At 49.8% G+C, this 19,123-nt stretch overlaps 2 protein-coding genes across 2 annotated transcripts; one reads left to right on the forward strand and one right to left on the reverse strand.

Annotated features, from left to right (window-relative positions):
• Positions 1 to 401: 401 nt before the first annotated feature.
• On the reverse strand, positions 402 to 18,913 carry bop1 (BOP1 ribosomal biogenesis factor). The gene is made up of 16 exons (XM_067255796.1): positions 18,793 to 18,913; positions 17,476 to 17,682; positions 16,468 to 16,611; positions 5,863 to 6,017; positions 5,583 to 5,700; positions 5,322 to 5,423; positions 5,006 to 5,218; positions 4,708 to 4,869; positions 4,485 to 4,565; positions 4,333 to 4,402; positions 2,638 to 2,770; positions 2,338 to 2,518; positions 1,703 to 1,994; positions 1,305 to 1,389; positions 1,064 to 1,171; positions 402 to 981 (listed from the first exon to the last, which is right to left on the reverse strand). The coding sequence occupies exons 1-16, from the start codon at positions 18,892 to 18,894 to the stop codon at positions 828 to 830; spliced, it is 2,307 nt and encodes a 768-aa protein (XP_067111897.1). The 5' UTR covers positions 18,895 to 18,913; the 3' UTR covers positions 402 to 827.
• On the forward strand, positions 9,115 to 12,346 carry scxa (scleraxis bHLH transcription factor a). Its single transcript, XM_067256185.1, has 2 exons — positions 9,115 to 10,090; positions 12,286 to 12,346. Exons 1-2 carry the CDS (start codon positions 9,593 to 9,595, stop codon positions 12,316 to 12,318), a joined length of 531 nt encoding a protein of 176 aa, XP_067112286.1. The 5' UTR covers positions 9,115 to 9,592; the 3' UTR covers positions 12,319 to 12,346.
• Positions 18,914 to 19,123: the final 210 nt, after the last annotated feature.

A 19,123-nucleotide genomic window follows, 5' to 3' on the forward strand; every position in this document is an offset into this window, starting at 1 on the left:
GAGAAGAGGCTGGAGGAGGGGAGAAGAGGCTGGGAGGGGAAACTACAGAGATGTGGACCCCAAACCCCAACACAATGGAAACATCTAGAAACACCCTTTTAATTAAACAGCAACTGTGGCACCCAGTCGCCGGGACAGGCATAGTTCCAACTCTGGACTGGGTTCCCACTCTGGGCTGGGTAATGTCATTGCCACCTGACATTAGAAACTCAACTGAACCAGAGGGGGAAGGAGGAGTGGGAAGGAGAGACTGTTCTAGTTGATCCACATCTGAATCATCAGGAGAAAGCTATGTCTCCGACAACTCAAAAAGTATTTTTATGATCTGACCTACGGCCTTGGTAAGCTATGATTGGCTGAGGAATCTAAACAGTACCACGAAAGCAAACCAATTACATAAATCTGAAACATACGTTTTATAACAACTTGTATTAAACAGTAATGAGACTGAACAAGGAGGCACTTGGTGCAGCACTGATGTAGATGCCTGCTTCCCACCACACACATCAGCTGATCGTACACAATAACATGTTTACATCATTAACAACATGTTTACGTCATCAGATAGAACAGAATAACATGTCTACATCAGTAATAACATGTTAAAATCACCTCCTAGATGGAAATATATTCATAGATGGTTCTAGATAGAAATACCAGGTTCCAGCATGTAAAATCATGGCAATAACAGGTCCTAACAGGTAAGAACATGTATATAACACGTCTTACCCTAGCAGGTAAGGACATGCCAATAACGGGTCTTAGCGGATAAGATTGTTAATAATAATAATAGGTTGTAGTATACAATAAAATAGTAATGACAGGTCCTAGGTGAAGAGGCGGATGGTGGCATCAGCTCCAGAGGAGAAGACCCAGGGCTGGGTGGGGTGAAAGGTCACATCCAGGACCCCAAGGTCATGGGTCAGGGTGTGACCCTTCAGAACCTTGACTGGGACGATGAGGGGGTTCTGGAGCAGGTCACTGGAAGGGCGGGAGAGAAGGTTAGAATTGTGGAACAGCCATTTCGCACTGTCACACTGTGAATGTAGTCATGTTAACCTACTTGTACACCATGCCGTGGCAGACGATGACGCTGCCATCGTCCGATCCCGAGGCGAAGAGAGGATAGTGGTTGTGGTAGGCCACGCCCCTGAGGGCCTTCTTGTGGTGCCTAGGCAACAACAGGTGAGGAAGGGTATTTGTTCAACAATCAATCAAGTCTATATGACGTATAAGACCAAACTACCCAACTATGCATTCGGGCTAATGATGATTAGAGGATGATTAGCATAGTGTTTGCTAACCGTAGGATCTTGTAGGGCTTGGTGGAGAGGTCCAGGTCAAACCAAGCCAATCTGCTGTCATAGCTACCACAGACCAGGTTGTCTCCTGTGGACACAAACACATATGTTACAGTGAGAGAGAGCGCATGAAGCCTGGGGCTAGCCAAGCACTATCCTAGCGAGTCTTAGACAGGGACTAGCCTGGCATTTCTTTGCCTAGCGTGTGTTAGCATGGGACTAGCCAAGCATTTGTTAGCATGTGACTACCCTAGCATGTCTTAGCCTAGCACTAACCTAGCGTATCTTAGCCTGGGACTAGCCAGGCACGAGCCTAGCATGTCAAAGCATGGGACTAGCTAGGCACCAGCCTAGCATGTCTTAGCCTGGGACTAGCCTACCATGTCTTAGCCTAGCCTTACCTCCGGGGTGGATGGCCATGCTGGAGATCCACTTGCAGTTGGTCATCAGCTTCTTGGTGAGCTCCTGCTTGATGAGGTTGTAGACACGGACGTATCGCTGTGTTGCCACGAAGAAGTACGGCCTGAGTGGGTGGAAGGATACGCACTGCACCAGGCCCTTGCTCTTGCGGAAGGGGTTCTGCGTGCGGCGCTTGCTGATCTGGTGGATGAGCACCTGCAGGTTGCTGCTGTTGTCCGGCATCACGCTGGCCAGATAGTCCCCCTTAGCGTGCCAGGTCACCTGACGCACCGCCTGAGGAGGTGTGGGGGGGAGATGGTTAAAATAACCATATATAACCCACAAAACACCTTATGTGCTAATGCGAACCCATATCCATTGCTGTGGTTTGGGACGATAACCCTTATCCATCTCTAGGGTTTGGGATGCTAATGCTAACCCAGATCCATCTCTACGCAGGTCAGGAGGTTTTTCCTCCAGCTTTATTTGGAGAAAGCAGAGAAACTTCCCTAACTTGCCTATTTCTGGAAGTTTCCGTCAGCTGCAGGAAAGACAAACCCTCCACTGGGCACCAGAGCGCTGACAGCTTCAAACTGTGAACAGCCAGCCTCTGTGAGGGAGGGGGTGAGGATAGTACCTTAGGGTGAGTGAGGGTGAGTCGGATGCCTTTCTCGTAATCGGGTCCCTGGGAGGAGCTCCAGACCACGGCCTGCTCCTTCTCCTCCTCTGGAGCCTCGTAGGAGGACAGCAGCTGCTCGCTGGACGACACCACCAGCCGGTCAGCCAGGCCAGGGCTCACCACGAGCACAGAGCACTCACTGGGGACGGGGACCGGGTTGGAGGGGGGAAACGGGAGGAGGAGAGAGGACGGTTAGAGGAGAGGAGACGAGGAGGAGAGTAGAAATGCAGGAGGAGGAGAGAAGAGGAAGTATCTTACAAGCAGACGGCCACCAGACAGAGTGCGGGGTTAGGGTTCCAGGCCACGCTCTTCACAGCTCCGCCCACCTCCAGAGTCTTCATGCAGCGCGCCGTGGCAACCTCCCAGAAACGCAGCGAGCCGTCGTCCGAGCCTGTTGGGGTCAGAGGTCATCTCTTACACGCTGTCACCCTGCTACACCTCTAACAATATACCTCAACTGAACTAGTACACTTAAATTACATTGAGTCATTCAGCAGACACTTTTATCCAAAGTGATGTACAAAAAGTGCTTATAGAACATAAAGCATCAGATCTAACGGTATATTTCGGAAGTCAGAGTCTAGGAATGGTCTGTATTTCCCAGGGACAGTGAAAAGTAACCACATCTCATCTACCAGGCAAAAGTGCAACAATAAGATCTCAAATACAGTGCAACAACACCATCCAAACTACAATTTAGTACAATGCAGAAATAACAAAAGGCAGAACTGAAATGCGACGTCAAACTATTTAGTGGGTTCAGTCTCTAGCAAAACGGTGGTAAAACAGGATGTCAGTATACGTACTCTACTGTAGTACGCTAGTCCCTAGTCTAGTATGCTTCGTGTCTGTACTCGTGCCGTCCGTCCGTACTAGTACCCTGTGTGTGTTTACCTGCACAGCAGAGGCAGCGGTCGAGCGAGGGTCACGCCAGGGTGGAGCAGAATAACTCAGAAACCATGATCACTTTTTAACTACAGCACTGGCTGCTGCTGCAGCAAACAGATTTAGCATACTGGGGTTATGGCCCTCTGCTCTTAACCCTGGGACTGCTGGTCACTACTCTGCTATACTCTGGTATACTCTGGTCACTACTCTGGTATACTCTGGTAAGTACTCTGGTATACTCTAGTCAGTCCTCTAGTATACTCTAGTCAGTACTTGCCCCCACGTAGCAACCTGTTGACACCAGTCAGACATACCAGGCTGAAGCACAGGAAGTGAACTGCTAAAAGATGACAGACCAAGCCTGGGGACCACTAGCACACTGACTGAACCACAGCAGAGCGAACACACACACACACGAGAACCACATATTCCGGAGTTCATAGGGAGATGGGCAGGGTCAGGGATGCCATGGTGACCCAGTGTGGCCACATCATTAGCGGGGAATGTGATAGAGGCTTTGCAGGGAGAGCTGAGGTACACATACAAGCTAGGCTAGTTTACAGCCCACATACAGGCTAGACTTATTTACAGTGCACATACTGGCTAGGCTAGTTTACAGCCCACATACAGGCTAGGCTAATTTACAGTGCACATAGGTTAGCCTACTTTACAGCCCACATACAGGCTAGGCTAAATTACAGTGCACATAGGTTAGCCTACTTTACAGCCCACATACAGGCTAGGCTAAATTACAGTGCACATACAGGCTAGGCTAGTTTACAGCCCACATACAGGCTAGGCTAATTTACAGTGCACATAGGTTAGCCTACTTTACAGCCCACATACAGGCTAGGCTAAATTACAGTGCACATAGGTTAGCCTACTTTACAGCCCACATACAGGCTAGGCTAAATTACAGTGCACATACAGGCTAGGCTAGTTTACAGCCCACATACGGGCCAGGCTAATTTACAGTGCACATAGGTTAGCCTACTTTACAGTGATAGGCTAGTTCCAATCTAAATACAGGCTAGGCTAGGACTAGCAACATAGGCTTGTACTCACCAGAGACCAGCCACTGTCCAGAAGGAGACACACTTATGGAACGCACCAGACTGGTGTGACCTCGATACACCTGGGAACACAGCACAACTGGTAAGTGTGTGTGTACGATTGTGTGTGTACAAATGTGTGTGTGCGCGGGGCGGGGTACCTACCAGGGACTGTGTGGTGGGGAAGGGCTGCAGGTCTTTGGGTTTGGGGAGCTTGGGAATCAGGTCCTCGGGATTGACGCTCACCTGAGGGGAGAGAGATCACACACGCGTACGCACACACTGCTACATAAGCAACCTGAGAGAACTGCTTGTGATCATACATGTGTGGGTTTTTATGAGAGTGTGTGTGAGTGTATGACTGTGGTTGTGTGTGTGTGTGTCTCACCCTCATTTTGCGCTGGCGGGGGCAGAGGTAGAGGTCGAGGCAGCGTTCGAAGCGCTGCTGGATGAAGCGAGGGAAGGAAGGCACAGCACGCAGGCAGGAATACTTCTGGGGCAGGAGCTCCAACTTCCTGTCCTCTGGGTCCTGCTGCTCCCAGGCAAGACGCTGAAACGCACAACATTAAAAAAAAACGTACCACATGATACTGGATATTGTTTATACTGTGGATACAGTTTTTCCAAAGAGCTTTGTTTAGAATATTTTGTTTACAATAATATGCTTGGTGTGTGCCGGTGTGTACCTCCTCCTCTGACAGCAGGTACTCAGGAGGGGGATTGTAGGACTCCTCGTGACCAGGCAGGCGCAGCTTGGGGGCGGGGACATGCATCTTGTGCCTCCCCAGGATGGCGTTGGGGTCAGTGGTGGCCCAGAGGTCGTAGTACACCGGGGTCGTGACCTTGGGCTGGCGGGGCTTGATCCAGCCCATCTTTATAGCGTGCACCAGCTTAGACACCTGCACACAGCACACTGGGTAAGTACAGGTGCGACACCGCACACATGACAGCCTGTGAGTGTACGTGTGTGTGTGTGTGGGTGTGTGTGAGGGTGCGTCTCACCTTCTCTTTCTCAATGAGGGAGGGGATGAAGCTGCGCTTGTCCTGAGGCCTGTTTGTGACCGGGTGGATCATCACCTCACCAGAGAAGAAGTCCACAGACGGCTGGAGAGAGCGAGGAGGGGGGGAGGAGTAGTGAGGGAGAGAGGAAGAGAGATGGGGATGAAGAGACAGATGAGAGGAAGAGAGAGATAACGTATATCAGTCAAACGTCAACACGGTCCTCTGGCCATGTGATCAGGATGTGACGGTTGCCGGGGTTACCTCATACTCGTTGAAGTTGACGTCTCCGAAGTGGCCTTTCTGCAGCCGCTGCACCAGCTCTATCTGCTCGTCCGACAGCTTGACATCACTTCCTGTCATCTTGTCATGCACCGTTCGCCTGGGGGGTGGGAGAAGAGCACGGTGGGTTATGGTAACCATTACAGTAGCCTTTACCAGGACCACCTATACTATTATCACATCATATATGATATATCATATACTATTATCATCATCACCACCATAATCATCATCACAACTCTCTCCAGTCACCAGCCCTCACCAGTAGTCAGGGTTGTCCATCTTGTCCAGGAACTCATCCAGTTCGTCCTTGTTTCTAATGGGCTTATAGATCTTCCTGCCGTCCAGGTCATAGCCAATGTGAGGATAGTCCTGGTACCACTCCATAGGAACGTTCCCCACTGTGTTTCTTATGTCCTGAGGAGCACAGAAACATGTCACAATACAGACCCTAACCTAACCCCGTCACAACCCAGACCCTAACCTAACTTAACCCCGTCACAACCCAGACCTTAACCTAACCTAAGGGAGTCAGGTGGCTGAGCGGTGAGGGAGTTGGACTAGTAATCCGAAGGTTGCCAGTTCGATTCCCAGTCATGCCAACTGACGTTGTGTCCTTGGGCAAGGCACTTCACCCTACTTGCCTCGGGGGAATGTCCCTGTACTTACTGTAAGTCGCTCTGGATAAGACTAAATGTAAATGTAAACCTAACCCCGTCACAATCCAAACCCTAACCCCGTCACAAACCAGACCCTAACCTAACCCCGTCACAACCCAGACCCTAACCTAACCCCGTCACAACCCAGACCCTAACCTAACCCCGTCACAACCCAGACCCTAACCCTAACCCCGTCACAACCCAGACCCTAACCTAACCCTGTCACAACCCAGACCCTAACCTAACCCCGTCACAACCCAGACCCTAACCTAACCCCGTCACAACCCAGACCCTAACCTAACCCCGTCACAACCCAGACCCTAACCTAAACCCGTCACAACCCAGACCCTAACCCCGTCACAACCCAGACTCTAACCCCATCACAACCCAGACCCTAACCTAACCCCGTCACAACCCAGACCCTAACCTAACCCCGTCACAACCCAGACCCTAACCCCGTCACAACCCAGACCCTAACCTAACCCCGTCACAACCCAGACCCTAACCTAACCCCGTCACAACCCAGACCCTAACCCCGTCACAACCCAGACCTTAACCTAACCCCGTCACAAACCAGACCCTAACCTAACCCCGTCACAACCCAGACCCTAATCCTGTCACAAACCAGACCCTAACCTAACCCCGTCACAACCCAGACCCTAATCCTGTCACAAACCAGACCCTAACCTAACCCCGTCACAAACCAGACCCTAACCTAACCCCGTCACAAACCAGACCCTAATCCTGTCACAAACCAGACCCTAACCTAACCCCGTCACAACCCAGACCCTAACCTAACCCCGTCACAACCCAGACCCTAACCTAACCCCGTCACAACCCAGACCCTAACCTAACCCCGTCACAACCCAGACCCTAACCTAACCCCGTCACAACCCAGACCCTAACCTAACCCTGTCACAACCCAGACCCTAACCCCGTCACAACCCAGACCCTAACCCCGTCACAACCCAAACCCTAACCCCATCACAACCCAGACCCTAACCTAACCCCGTCACAACCCAGACCCTAACCTAACCCCGTCACAACCCAGACCCTAACCTAACCCCGTCACAACCCAGACCCTAACCCCGTCACAACCCAGACCCTAACCTAACCCCGTCACAACCCAGACCCTAACCCCGTCACAACCCAGACCCTAACCTAACCCCGTCACAACCCAGACCCTAACCCCGTCACAACCCAGACCTTAACCTAACCCCGTCACAAACCAGACCCTAACCTAACCCCGTCACAACCCAGACCCTAATCCTGTCACAAACCAGACCCTAACCTAACCCCGTCACAACCCAGACCCTAATCCCGTCACAACCCAGACCCTAACCCTAACCCCGTCACAACCCAGACCCTAACCTAACCCCGTCACAACCCAGACCCTAACCTAACCCCGTCACAACCCAGACCCTAACCTAACCCCGTCACAACCCAGACCCTAACCCTAACCCCGTCACAACCCAGACCCTAACCTAACCCCGTCACAACCCAGACCCTAACCTAACCCCGTCACAACCCAGACCCTAACCTAACCCCGTCACAACCCAGACCCTAACCCTAACCCCGTCACAACCCAGACCCTAACCCCGTCACAACCCAGACCCCAGTCCCAGACTCAAGACCCAGACCTGAAGCTGCAGGCAGGTGACAGACTGTCTGCCTGTCTATAACCCTGCTGCAGCCTGGCAGGACACACAGCCAGTCTGTAACCCTGCTGCAGCCTGGCAGGACACAGAGCCAGTCTGTAACCCTGCTGCAGCCTGGCAGGTGACAGAGCCAGTCTGTAACCCTGCTGCAGCCTGGCAGGACACAGAGCCAGTCTGTAACCCTGCTGCAGCCTGGCAGGACACAGAGCCAGTCTGTAACCCTGCTGCAGCCTGGCAGGTGACAGAGCCAGTCTGTAACCCTGCTGCAGCCTGGCAGGTGACAGAGCCAGTCTGTAACCCTGCTGCAGCCTGGCAGGTGACAGAGCCAGTCTGTAACCCTGCTGCAGCCTGGCAGGACACAGAGCCAGTCTGTAACCCTGCTGCAGCCTGGCAGGTGACAGAGCCAGTCTGTAACCCTGCTGCAGCCTGGCAGGTGACAGAGCCAGTCTGTAACCCTGCTGCAGCCTGGCAGGTGACAGAGCCAGTCTGTAACCCTGCTGCAGCCTGGCAGGACACAGAGCCAGTCTGTAACCCTGCTGCAGCCTGGCAGGTGACAGAGCCAGTCTGTAACCCTGCTGCAGCCTGGCAGGTGACAGAGCCAGTCTGTAACCCTGCTGCAGCCTGGCAGGACACAGAGCCAGTCTGTAACCCTGACCCAGCACAAGCACACTGATGAACCCAGAAAGCAACTCAAGTAGAAGGCCCTCCTCTGGAATGAAAACACCACTTTAGCAGCTAACTCATCTTCCAGATGGCTACTGTATGCATTCGGCGGGGGAGGGGAGGAGAGGAGACAGGAGGGGAGGAGGAGTGGAGAGAGAAAAGCAGGAGAGGAGAGGAGGAGATGGGGTCTACACATCAAAACAGATCCAGACAGACGACAACACTAACCCTAATCCTACTGCAGTATAGATGGCATGAGGGTTTCCTTCTTCGGTGCCAGCAAAAGAACTGTGTAGAGGAGGAGGGCCAGGAGGGAGAAGAGGAGGAGGAAGAGGAGGACAGGGAAGAGGAAGAGAAGGAAGTGGAGAGGGGCAGAGAGGAGGGGGAGGAGCTGAGGAACTGTGTGTGTAGAGGGAGGAGGAAGAGGAGGAGCCAGGGGCGAGGACACTCCCCCAGCTATAAAAGAGGCATACGGAAACTCAGACACCTCACATGGATCTGGAGACTGGGAGGGAGGGAGAGAGAGAGAGATAAAAATATATTGACAGACAGAAACAGAGAGAGGACAGACAGAAACACAGACAGAGAGAGAAAGAGAGATAGAGATATCACAAGAGACACATGAGAAGCTAAACAGAGAAACAGACGTGGAAAGAGAAAAAGAAAGGAGAGGAGAAGTGAAGCCTCGGCAGAAGATACCGGATTGGTACTGGACCTGGCCTGGACCTAGCTCACTGGTACTGGATCTAGCAGAGTGGTCCTCAACTTGGAACACTGGTACTGGATCTCGTCCTAGCAGATTGGACCTACACAACACTGGACAACTCTTTTTAAGCCAATCTTTTGTGTGTGTGTGTGGTCAACAGCCGATCCCTCTCCAGTTCTGCCTTCGACCCTGACCCTTCAACCCCGACCCCTAACTAACTAGCATGAACAGGTGACCAGAGGATCCCTCTACTGTCCTGACCCCTGACTCTGTGTCGTTGACCCCTGACCCCAGCGTGGTCAGGTGATGTCATTTGCAATGGTGCGCCCTGCGGCCGGAAGCCTGCTGTACTCTGAGCTGTCACTGCCATCGTCAGGGGAGAGTAGCGAGGGGGAGGGGTGCATCGGCATGCACGGCGCCGCCTACCACCTCCGCAAGCCTGTCCGGGAGGCCCCGCCCCCGGACCCTCAGGCCCCGCCCCCCAAGAACACGGCTAACGCGCGGGAGCGCGACCGCACCAACAGCGTGAACACGGCGTTCTCTGCCCTCCGCATGCTCATCCCCACAGAGCCCCGAAACAGGAAGCTCTCCAAGATCGAGACGCTGCGATTGGCCTCCAGCTACATCAGTCACCTTGGCAACGTGCTGCTACTGGGGGAGGGGCCTGCAGAAGGACAGCCCTGCCACGGAGGAAGCCCCGCCCCCCATTACCATCACTACGCCTCCCCCAGCCGTAACCGTGACAACGAGAACGCCCAGCCCAAACAGATCTGCACCTTCTGTCTCAGCAACCAGAGGAGAGGGGTGAGTCCACACACTCCCCCTTCTACACACACACACACACACGAGGGGCGAGAGAGGAGAGAAAGAGGAGGGGGAGAAAGAGAGAGGGAGGAGGGGGAGAGAGAGGAGGGTGGATGAGAGATAGAAGAGGGGGGGAGAGAGGAGGTGGAGAAAGAGAGAGGGAGGCTGGGGAGAGAGAGGAGGGTGGATGAGAGAAAGAAGAGGGGGGGAGAGAGGAGGTGGAGAAAGAGAGAGGGAGGCTGGGGAGAGAGAGGAGGGTGGATGAGAAAAAGAAGAGGGGGGGAGAGAGGAGGGGGAGAGACTGAGCAGTGAAATATACCATATGCCCAAAGCAACGTGACTTTGGAACATTTCTGCTTAATTAAATCATTGCAAGTCCAAACACACATTCACCCCAAACCACTGTGACTAACTGCACTTAACCAACAAGTCACTGAGCCAGCCAGCCAGCCAATCAGCTAACCAGTCTGCCAACCAACCAGTCAGCCAGCCAGATTGCAAGCCAGCCATCCAGCCTCAAATCAAGTCAACCATCCATCCAGCCCAGGGCTCTGAGTGGGCCTGCTGTCTATGGCTGAAAGACAGTCCAGTGGGGCCCCTGCAGACATCACATCAGTAGTGTATCAGTACAGTAGCTAAAAGAACCCCTGCACTACAGCTAACACTAGACTACAGAGCCCCTACACTGTATTACACCATATTACCATAGGCAATGTTACCTGTTCCCAACTCTAGAATACATAGCCCTTACTACACTGTAGACCATTACCATAACCATGTTACTATCAGAGCATTTCCATGTTCTACATTATTAAGTAAGTAAGTAGAGCATTACCATGACTGCACAATACCATGACTACACTGTGTAGAGCATTACCATGACTACACAGTTTTGAGCATTACCATGACTTCAAGGCATTACAGTGACAGGACATGGTAGAAATGAGCTCAAATAGATAATACAATAATAAGTTGCGCGTGTGTGTACCTATGTGTCTCAGTGCAGTGAGAGAGAAAGAATAAAGAATTACAAACTATACAAGAGCTGGATGATAGTGAGAAACTAAGCATATTTCTGGGCAAGGGACTTGCCACCAGACAAGTATGACATTGTCACAATCTGAGGAACAGTGAATCAACCATGTGTCATTTCTGAAACCATGCTGACTCAGTGAACAGTGACTACTTCCGCTGCCTGCCAGTACAACAATGATCCTTCATTATATGTTGGTGCCTGTTACACAGAACTGCTAGGTGGCATAAAGGCACAACATTCCGGCAGAGAGAGAGACAGAGAGAGAGACAGAGCGAGAGACAGAGAGAGAGACAGAGAGAGAGACAGAGAGAGAAACAGAGAGAGAGACAGAGAGAGTGTGTAATGGAGCTGGAGAGTAATGTCTCTAGCAGGTGAGGACAAACTAGTGCAAGATGGCAGGGGGGGGATTGCACAACACATACCGGCACACAGTGCACAAAGCACGCGCACACACACACACACACACACACACCTGTGCATTGGAACAGGGGTGACCCAAAAGGATTACTAATTGGGTGTGTGAAGGCCCAAGGGAGGAGGTATGGTTCTTATACTCCCATATATTCATACATCCTATCATCAAATAACCCACTAGGGTTGGGACGAGAGGTACAGATGTTCCTATTGACAATCAAGCAGAGCTGGTTCATGCAGGGGGACGCGAGGCCTCATTAGCAACGCGTCACTAGCAGCGCGTCATATCACGCGGTAGGGGCACACCTTCTTAGCAGGGCGGGCTATTTAATCAGGATATCGCTGCACTCTGCATTGCTAGTGCGACACAGGAGGCTATGTTTAATCTGCTGCGTCCGCCTCCCCGGCCTCCACCCTTGGTTCTGTTTCCTGTCGTAGGGGGAATGCGTCGCTGCTCTCTGCTCGGAGGTCGAGACGGTGTCTCCGTTGGGTGCGGCAGGGAGCCGATGCGAGCAGAACCATAATGCCAAATCAAGTGTTACAATCATGTGTTGTACCGTGTGAAAGAAAGTATCAAGTAAATACTATACTGAGTCCTCCTGCCTGAACAATCGTTGCTTCAATCTGTGATTGTTGTATTCGACAATTTGCGGGAGGAGTGTTAGGAGTGTATAGGGTCTGTGTGTTCAGAACACCTACTGACTATGTATTTATTACACAGTCTGAAGTGTGTCTTCTTTTTCAGAACAAAGACAGAAACACTGCTCTGAGGAGTTAATTGCTAGACCAGGAGGACATAGGGATTAGGAGAGCCGGAGAAAGACAGGGGCATGAGTCTGGACCACACCCCCCAGGACCCTACCCCCCTACCCCCCCCCCCCCAGGACCTTACCACACCCCCCCCAGGACCCTACCACACCCCCCAGGACCCTACCACACCCCCCAGGACCCTACCACACCCCCCAGGACCCTACTACACCCTCCAGGACTCTACTACACCCCCCAGGTCTCTACGACACCCTCCAGGACCCTACCACACCTCCCAGGACCCTACCACACCCCCCAGGACTCTACTACACCCCCTAGGACCCTACTACACCCTCCAGGACCCTACCACACCCCCCAGGACCCTACCACACCCCCCAGGTCTCTACTACACCCCCCAGGACTCTACTACACCCGCCAGGTCTCTACTACACACCCCCAGGACCCTGCTACACCCGCCAGGACTCTACTACACCCGCCAGGACTCTACTACACCCTCCAGGACTCTACTACACCCTCCAGGACCCTACTACACCCCCCAGGACCCTACTACACCCCCCAGGACCCTACTACACCCGCCAGGTATCTACTACACACCCCCAGGACCCTACTACACCCCCCAGGACTCTACGACACCCTCCAGGACCCTACCACCCCCCCCAGGACTCTACTACACCCTCCAGGACCCTACCACACCCCCCAGGACCCTACTACACCCCCCAGGACCCTACTACACACCCCCAGGACCCTGCTACACCCGCCAGGACTCTACTACACCCTCCAGGACTCTACTACACCCCTCAGGACCCTACTACACCCGCCAGGTCTCTACTACACCCCCCAGGACTCTACTACACCCTCCAGGACTCTACTACACCCCTCAGGACCCTACTACACCCGCCAGGTCTCTACTACACCTGCCAGGACTGTACTACACCCACTCTAATTACTTTTTAATTAAACTTGACTGGGTTTCTACAGCATCATAGCTAATCATGTTCATAAGCAGGCAGTACTTGTATGATAAACGTATATTCACTGTCTTATGCTCGGTAACTTCTGGACTCGGGTTGGATTTGGACAGACATACTGTTTCCCTACACACTCACTTGTCCATTCCTACACACACACACCCACTACACCCTCACATCTACAACCCTGACACACAGTTACTACCCCCCCCCCCCACACATACACACACACACACACACACACACACTGTAGAGCACTTGTGTGGAGTCCTTGAGTGCAGTAGCAGCTTTCAGACAGGAAGCTGGCGCCAGCTTTGCTTTCCCCCCCCCTCCCCCTTCCTCCCCTAATCCCCCCCTCTCCTATCCCTTCTCCATTACTCCCCCTGTCCTCTACTCCTCCGCCCCCACCCCCCCCTCTTCATTCTACTAAAGAGCACATGTTAAACCTATTGCAGGGAATGGGACCTTCCTGTCTGCAGGCTGGAATCTCAGGATAAGGTTAGTATGGTGGTGGGTGGGTGTTACTGGGGAGGGGAGTGAGGGCTGGAGTGGGTGGGGGCATGGGGTCTGGGATATGGTCGGGTTCAGGACTAGGGTGGAAGTATCGAGGTCAGGGTTAGGACTGGGAGAACAAACGATGCCGGTGTGTACCGCGATAAGACACTCATTCAATTGCAATGAGAAACAAGCTCGGTGGGACGTTCGACATTGCCACTGAAATGCATTCGAACGTTCGGTCGCGTGAACAAGCCCCAAATGTGCTCCCTCCATGGCTCACAAACAGCGTGATAATGGAGCGTGCCACGACCGACACGGAAAAAAGGCCAGTCATTGTTCGGTTGCACCCGCCACATGTGACACGACAAAAGCAAACCTTGTGGCGTGCGACAATGACTTCAGATGACGAGGAAGAAGTTGTCGATAAGCTCGCCAGTATGGCAGCTAGTCTGAACGATAAGAGAACACGACAGGAAGAAAACCGTCCCAACCAAGGGCAGGAATACAACAAATAAACGTTTACACCATGGCTGCTTCCACCCTTTGGAGCAGTCTGTATGATGTTAGACAGGGGGGCATGGGGGCAGGGTTAGGGCGGTGTCAGGGGCAGGGTTAGGTGTTATGGTTTAGATAGGGTTCAAAGATGACTCTCTAAGGATGCACAGGCCTACTGCTGTGCTCCTCCCCATTTAAGATGTTAAGATATTTGTCTGTCTGGTCCTTGTCCTAGGAGTGGTGACGTCTCACGTGAGTGAAAAGGGTACAAACAATTTGCATAAAACACATGCTCCTTTTATTGTGTTTTTTTTTTACCACCAGGGGGAGTCATGTTCACTCTGGAGGGCAAATAGGCCTTTTGTTGATGGGTTAAGAAGCAGGATGGCAAAGTAGTACTTCCTGACAACTTTTTTAAATGAGTCTCAAAAGGAAATTATAGAGCATGTGAACACACAACTATGAGGTTTGCCCACAGCCTTAACAGAGTTTAAGATAGAAATGCAGGGAATTGCAGTAATACTTAACCCTTTAACTAAAATTATTATTATTTAAAAATAATATCCCATATCTTATATCCCCCTTATCTCAAAACATGCCTAAAGAGCATGTTTATTAGTTGTACTTCGTATATAATTTATTTTCAGAATATGGGCATAATTTGCATCTTACATTTTAAAATAAATGATATTGTCTTAGATGAAGTGGGAGATTCCTGATTGGTCTGAAGAGCTTTTTGACTCCAGTCCTGATGAAAAAAATGTTGTGCCAAGGTGTATGAAGTCAAGAACTGTCCTCAATTCCAGCACAGATGAAGAGGAAGAGAACATTTTGAAAGATTGGAGATAATCTCGCATGCTGCAGAGTATTAAATGTTATAGCTATGGTACCTAACCCTGACAATGATTCAATTAGCTGATTAGTTTTAGCTGCTAAAGTACTTCTGATCTATTGAGAATAATGTACATACACAACCCTGATGGAATACTGATAGGTCCAATGGGAGTTACTCCAGTCCAGACAGTGGAGAAATATGTGCCATCCAGTGGGAAAAGTCCAGACAGTAGCATGAGTTATGTAATACCACCACAAAGAAGAGATGCAACGCCATCTGGTAAATGGTGACAGAAGCGATCCTCTTCCATGCAAATATGAAGACAAAATCCCTCTTTCTACATGTCAGAGCTGTGACAGAAAGTATCCATTAATCACAAAGACGGCGATCAAATCATAAGACAAAGTGCACAAGACGAGATCAGATCACATGGGAGATGGAAATGCGTCAGCATCTGTTCCTGCTGTCATTAGAAAGTGCAATGGATCCTGAATGTACAACAAACAGCAGGACTGTGTCTGTACATTGTGCTCCTAATTATTATTAAAGTGACATATCAGTTTTCAAAGAAAGTATTTGTTTTAGTACTCATATCTTTTTAGATGACTGGTATCAATCTCAGACAGGCTTGTCAATTAGTTTGCCAGGTGACTCTAGTTAAATGGAAACCTACTTTGAAGAGGTTGTTCCACATTATTATGCAAGTCACATATCTCATGCAATATGGGGAGGAAAAAAGATCTTAAGATGAAAAGCATTAAATAGTGCAGTGTCGTTTTTGTGAAAACTGACTATTTCGAAAACTACAATCTAATTTTAGAAAGCCCTGTTGTATTTGTCCCATTTTTATTGTATTATTCTTTTATGCTTTTTTGTGTTTGGTTATATTGTTATTGCTCTGGATAAGAGCGTCTGCTAAATGTCTAAATGTTATTATTCCTGGTTGTGCTCAACTTGAGGCAGAGATTCTGTAGTTTGTGTGACAACCTTGTGCCTTTCTGTGTTTCAAAAAAACCCATATCCCATCTGCAACTTTCTTTTATGGCTATTTTGCTGCTGTCAAAACAGAACAAAACAGAAGACATGGCCAAATCACAGCTCAAATGAATGCTCGTTATCAGGCTTCTGCTGAGCTAGATAACGACCCAATCATTTGAAGCAGGTGTGTTGGAGCAGGGAAACCTCTAAAACATGCAGGACAGAGTATCCCTGAGGACCAGGGTTGAGGACCACAGCTCTAAACCATTCAGAAACACGTGTCCCCAAATAGAGGGTTTTGCTATGCATGTCCCCAATATCGGCTTAAGTAGGTCTGTGTGTGGGTGTGACTGTGGGGGTGTGAGGGTGTGTGACTGTTTCCTACCTCCTCATCCGAGGTGTCCTGTTCGTACTCGTCCCTCAGCATGGTACTCAGTCCTCTCTCTTCCATCCCTCTCTCCTCTTCTCCACTCTCCCCACGTACTTTCTTCACCTTCTTTTTCGTCTTCTTCAATAAAGAACCGTCATCCTGCAGGGCACAGAAAACTCAGTTTAAGAAGATGACAGAGGGTGTCCATGTTTTACAGCTTGTCACAAGGAGAGATCCTCAATGATAAAACGATTCACCACCACACTTTCTTCAATCTCTCCAGACTCTAGTAGACTACAATAATTAACACCTTTGTGAAAACTCTTCCAGGGATTGAAGACTTGCTTTACAACAATTTGAGTTCTGCCCTGTCAAACTGTGAAAAACACGGCTGGGTTACAGCTCCCCCCAGTGGTCAGGAAAAAGAACACAGCTTTCGCACTAATCTGAACTAGTCACACTGTTACAGTAAGAAACCAACTGTTACAAATAGACCAGTCACACTGTTGCAGATATACTGCTACCACTATGTTTACTTGCCCAAAATATTAAGATTTTTGCCCTTATTCTGGAACATACAAACAATATTCCTGCTCATCTGTTTCCATGGAAAATGAAAATAAATATCCCACTAATATTCCCGTTTACATGCAGCCGTGCTTACTCCAATTAACTAGTTGGCTTGTGTACAACGCACAGAGCTGACAGTGAGACAGTGTGTTGCAAATTGCATTAAAAACCAACAGAGATGCAGATTCTGACTGTGCTGCATACATCTCCAAAGAAGGCTCCTACAACCCAAATAATATCTGCATATGCCACGTCTTCATTAGAAAATGCTCCATTGAGAATATGGCCTAATTCAGAATATCCAAACGGAATATGCCGTTTACATGGCCGTATCAAATTCGGAGAATTGATATTCTGAATAATAGAGGGATACTACTGTGCATGTAAACAAACTCACTGTTACAGAGAGGAACCAGTCACACTGTTACGAGACACACCAGTCGAGATGACTACCTGAACATCTTCCTTTTCTGGTGTCTCGGCTCCACTGCTGATCCCCAGGGGTCCATCGATGACAGCCAGGTCTTCAACCAAACCCTCATCCTCGTCATCATCACTGTCGCTCCCTGAGTCCTCCAGCCCGGAGAACACGCTCTCTTCGCTGTCAGAAGCATCCTCTTCCTCCTTCTCCAGGGTCAGGTCTACGCTGAACAAGGGAAGCTGGGAGGAGGAGGGATGACATGTAGAAACATTGGGATAGTCTGCAACGTGTGACACCCGTCAGCTACAGAGCTCTAATCTTTATAATAATTAAAATTGCGTGATCATTTGATCAGTGCTTCTCAAAGTGGGCTCTGGTCTGCAACCCATGGCCAGTGGGTCCACTAAATAATTTGGAATAAATCAAACAGTGCTGTATCATTAAAATGTGCGTATCTACAGATTGGGACTGTAACAGAGGTTCTTTCCGTTTCCAAATTCATTTTTATACCTCAGCCCAGGATGACATGGATGGTGACATGCATGTTCTGTGTGTGTCTGGAGAAGATTGTCATGGTAAAAAATGCCACACTGGGCTTACATTTTTTGTTCATGTGTTTGATTTGTAAATAATCCAACCATTACATCGACCAGCCAACCGGGACTATTAGCGCTAAACTGTGCAATAATACAAGCATTTTGTCTCCATTAAATTACTCAAAGCCTAGGCCAGCTTGTTAGATTGTTCTGTAACACTTATAATTTATGTTATGATTTGATTAGAGGGCAATAAGTTCATTATTTTAAAGTTGATGCCTTTGCTGGAGGTCAGTTTTAGACTGGTCATGTTAAATGTCTCTTTCCCAGTCTTCAGCCAGGCTACTGTTCATGTTCTGAAAGCTTTTTAGATAAATTACTTGAGTAAAGTATAAATGCTGTCAAGTTTAAGATTGCAAATGCTTCCAATGGCATCGAAGGAATACAATGTAACAGAGTGCAAAAGCATCTACTAAATCGGTGAAACGATTATGAGGATTTGAGGGTGAGAACCCCTGAGTTACATTTTGTAGCTTTGGTTCGAATCGTACTTATTCCTTCGTGGATGCTTTTTGCTCATAAAAACTGACAACCGCTGCCACCGGCACCTACAGATACTCGCTACATCAAAAACACGCTACCTTTATAGAAGACTGAACTGGGATGCTAACTGGCCAAGAAAGATTCAAATCTCACTCCGGCCATGCGTTCTTGATAGCTAGTAGCAAGCTAGCACAGTGGTTTAAGCTGGCCACTTGGTTTCAGCTAACCGGTTAACATCACATCTAAAACGGCATTGTGCTGTAGGCCTACCTTGTCATCCTCTTCTTCTGCGCTCCTTTTCTTCACACTCTTTTCTTTAGCCTTGCTCATGTTAGTACAGTCTGTGTTGTACTCTAGCTTCAGTGTCGGCATGCTGCGGACATCAACAGCAGTCCATGTGGGGTTTGTGGAGTCAAGGGTCGAAGTTGAGAGTGTAGATCAGATGGGTACACTCGTTTTGGTTACACGTGGATGGGACCGGCGGGCTGCGTTGAAATGACACGTGAGATTTAAGGTGTGCTCTGCCTCTGTGGGACGGGCGTTTGATGCAAATTGAAATTCTAGCTTAATGTTCAATTTTGTATTATAAATATTTTTTTTA

The sequence above is a fragment of the Osmerus mordax genome, chromosome 18, assembly GCF_038355195.1.
Source record: "Osmerus mordax isolate fOsmMor3 chromosome 18, fOsmMor3.pri, whole genome shotgun sequence".
In the NCBI taxonomy this organism is placed as follows: domain Eukaryota; kingdom Metazoa; phylum Chordata; class Actinopteri; order Osmeriformes; family Osmeridae; genus Osmerus; species Osmerus mordax.

Excerpts from the sequence above, each read along its gene's own strand:
- scxa (XM_067256185.1), top strand. The coding sequence starts at position 9,593 with ATGTCATTTGCAATGGTGCGCCCTGCGGCCGGAAGCCTGCTGTACTCT. Across the intron at positions 10,091-12,285 it reads TCAGCAACCAGAGGAGAGGG|AACAAAGACAGAAACACTGC; the intron begins GTGAGTCCACAC and ends CTTCTTTTTCAG.
- bop1 (XM_067255796.1), bottom strand. The coding sequence starts at position 18,894 with ATGCCGACACTGAAGCTAGAGTACAACACAGACTGTACTAACATGAGC. Across the intron at positions 17,683-18,792 it reads CAGAAGAAGAGGATGACAAG|CTTCCCTTGTTCAGCGTAGA; the intron begins GTAGGCCTACAG and ends TCCTCCTCCCAG. Across the intron at positions 4,870-5,005 it reads ACCTGCTGTCAGAGGAGGAG|CGTCTTGCCTGGGAGCAGCA; the intron begins GTACACACCGGC and ends TGTGCGTTTCAG.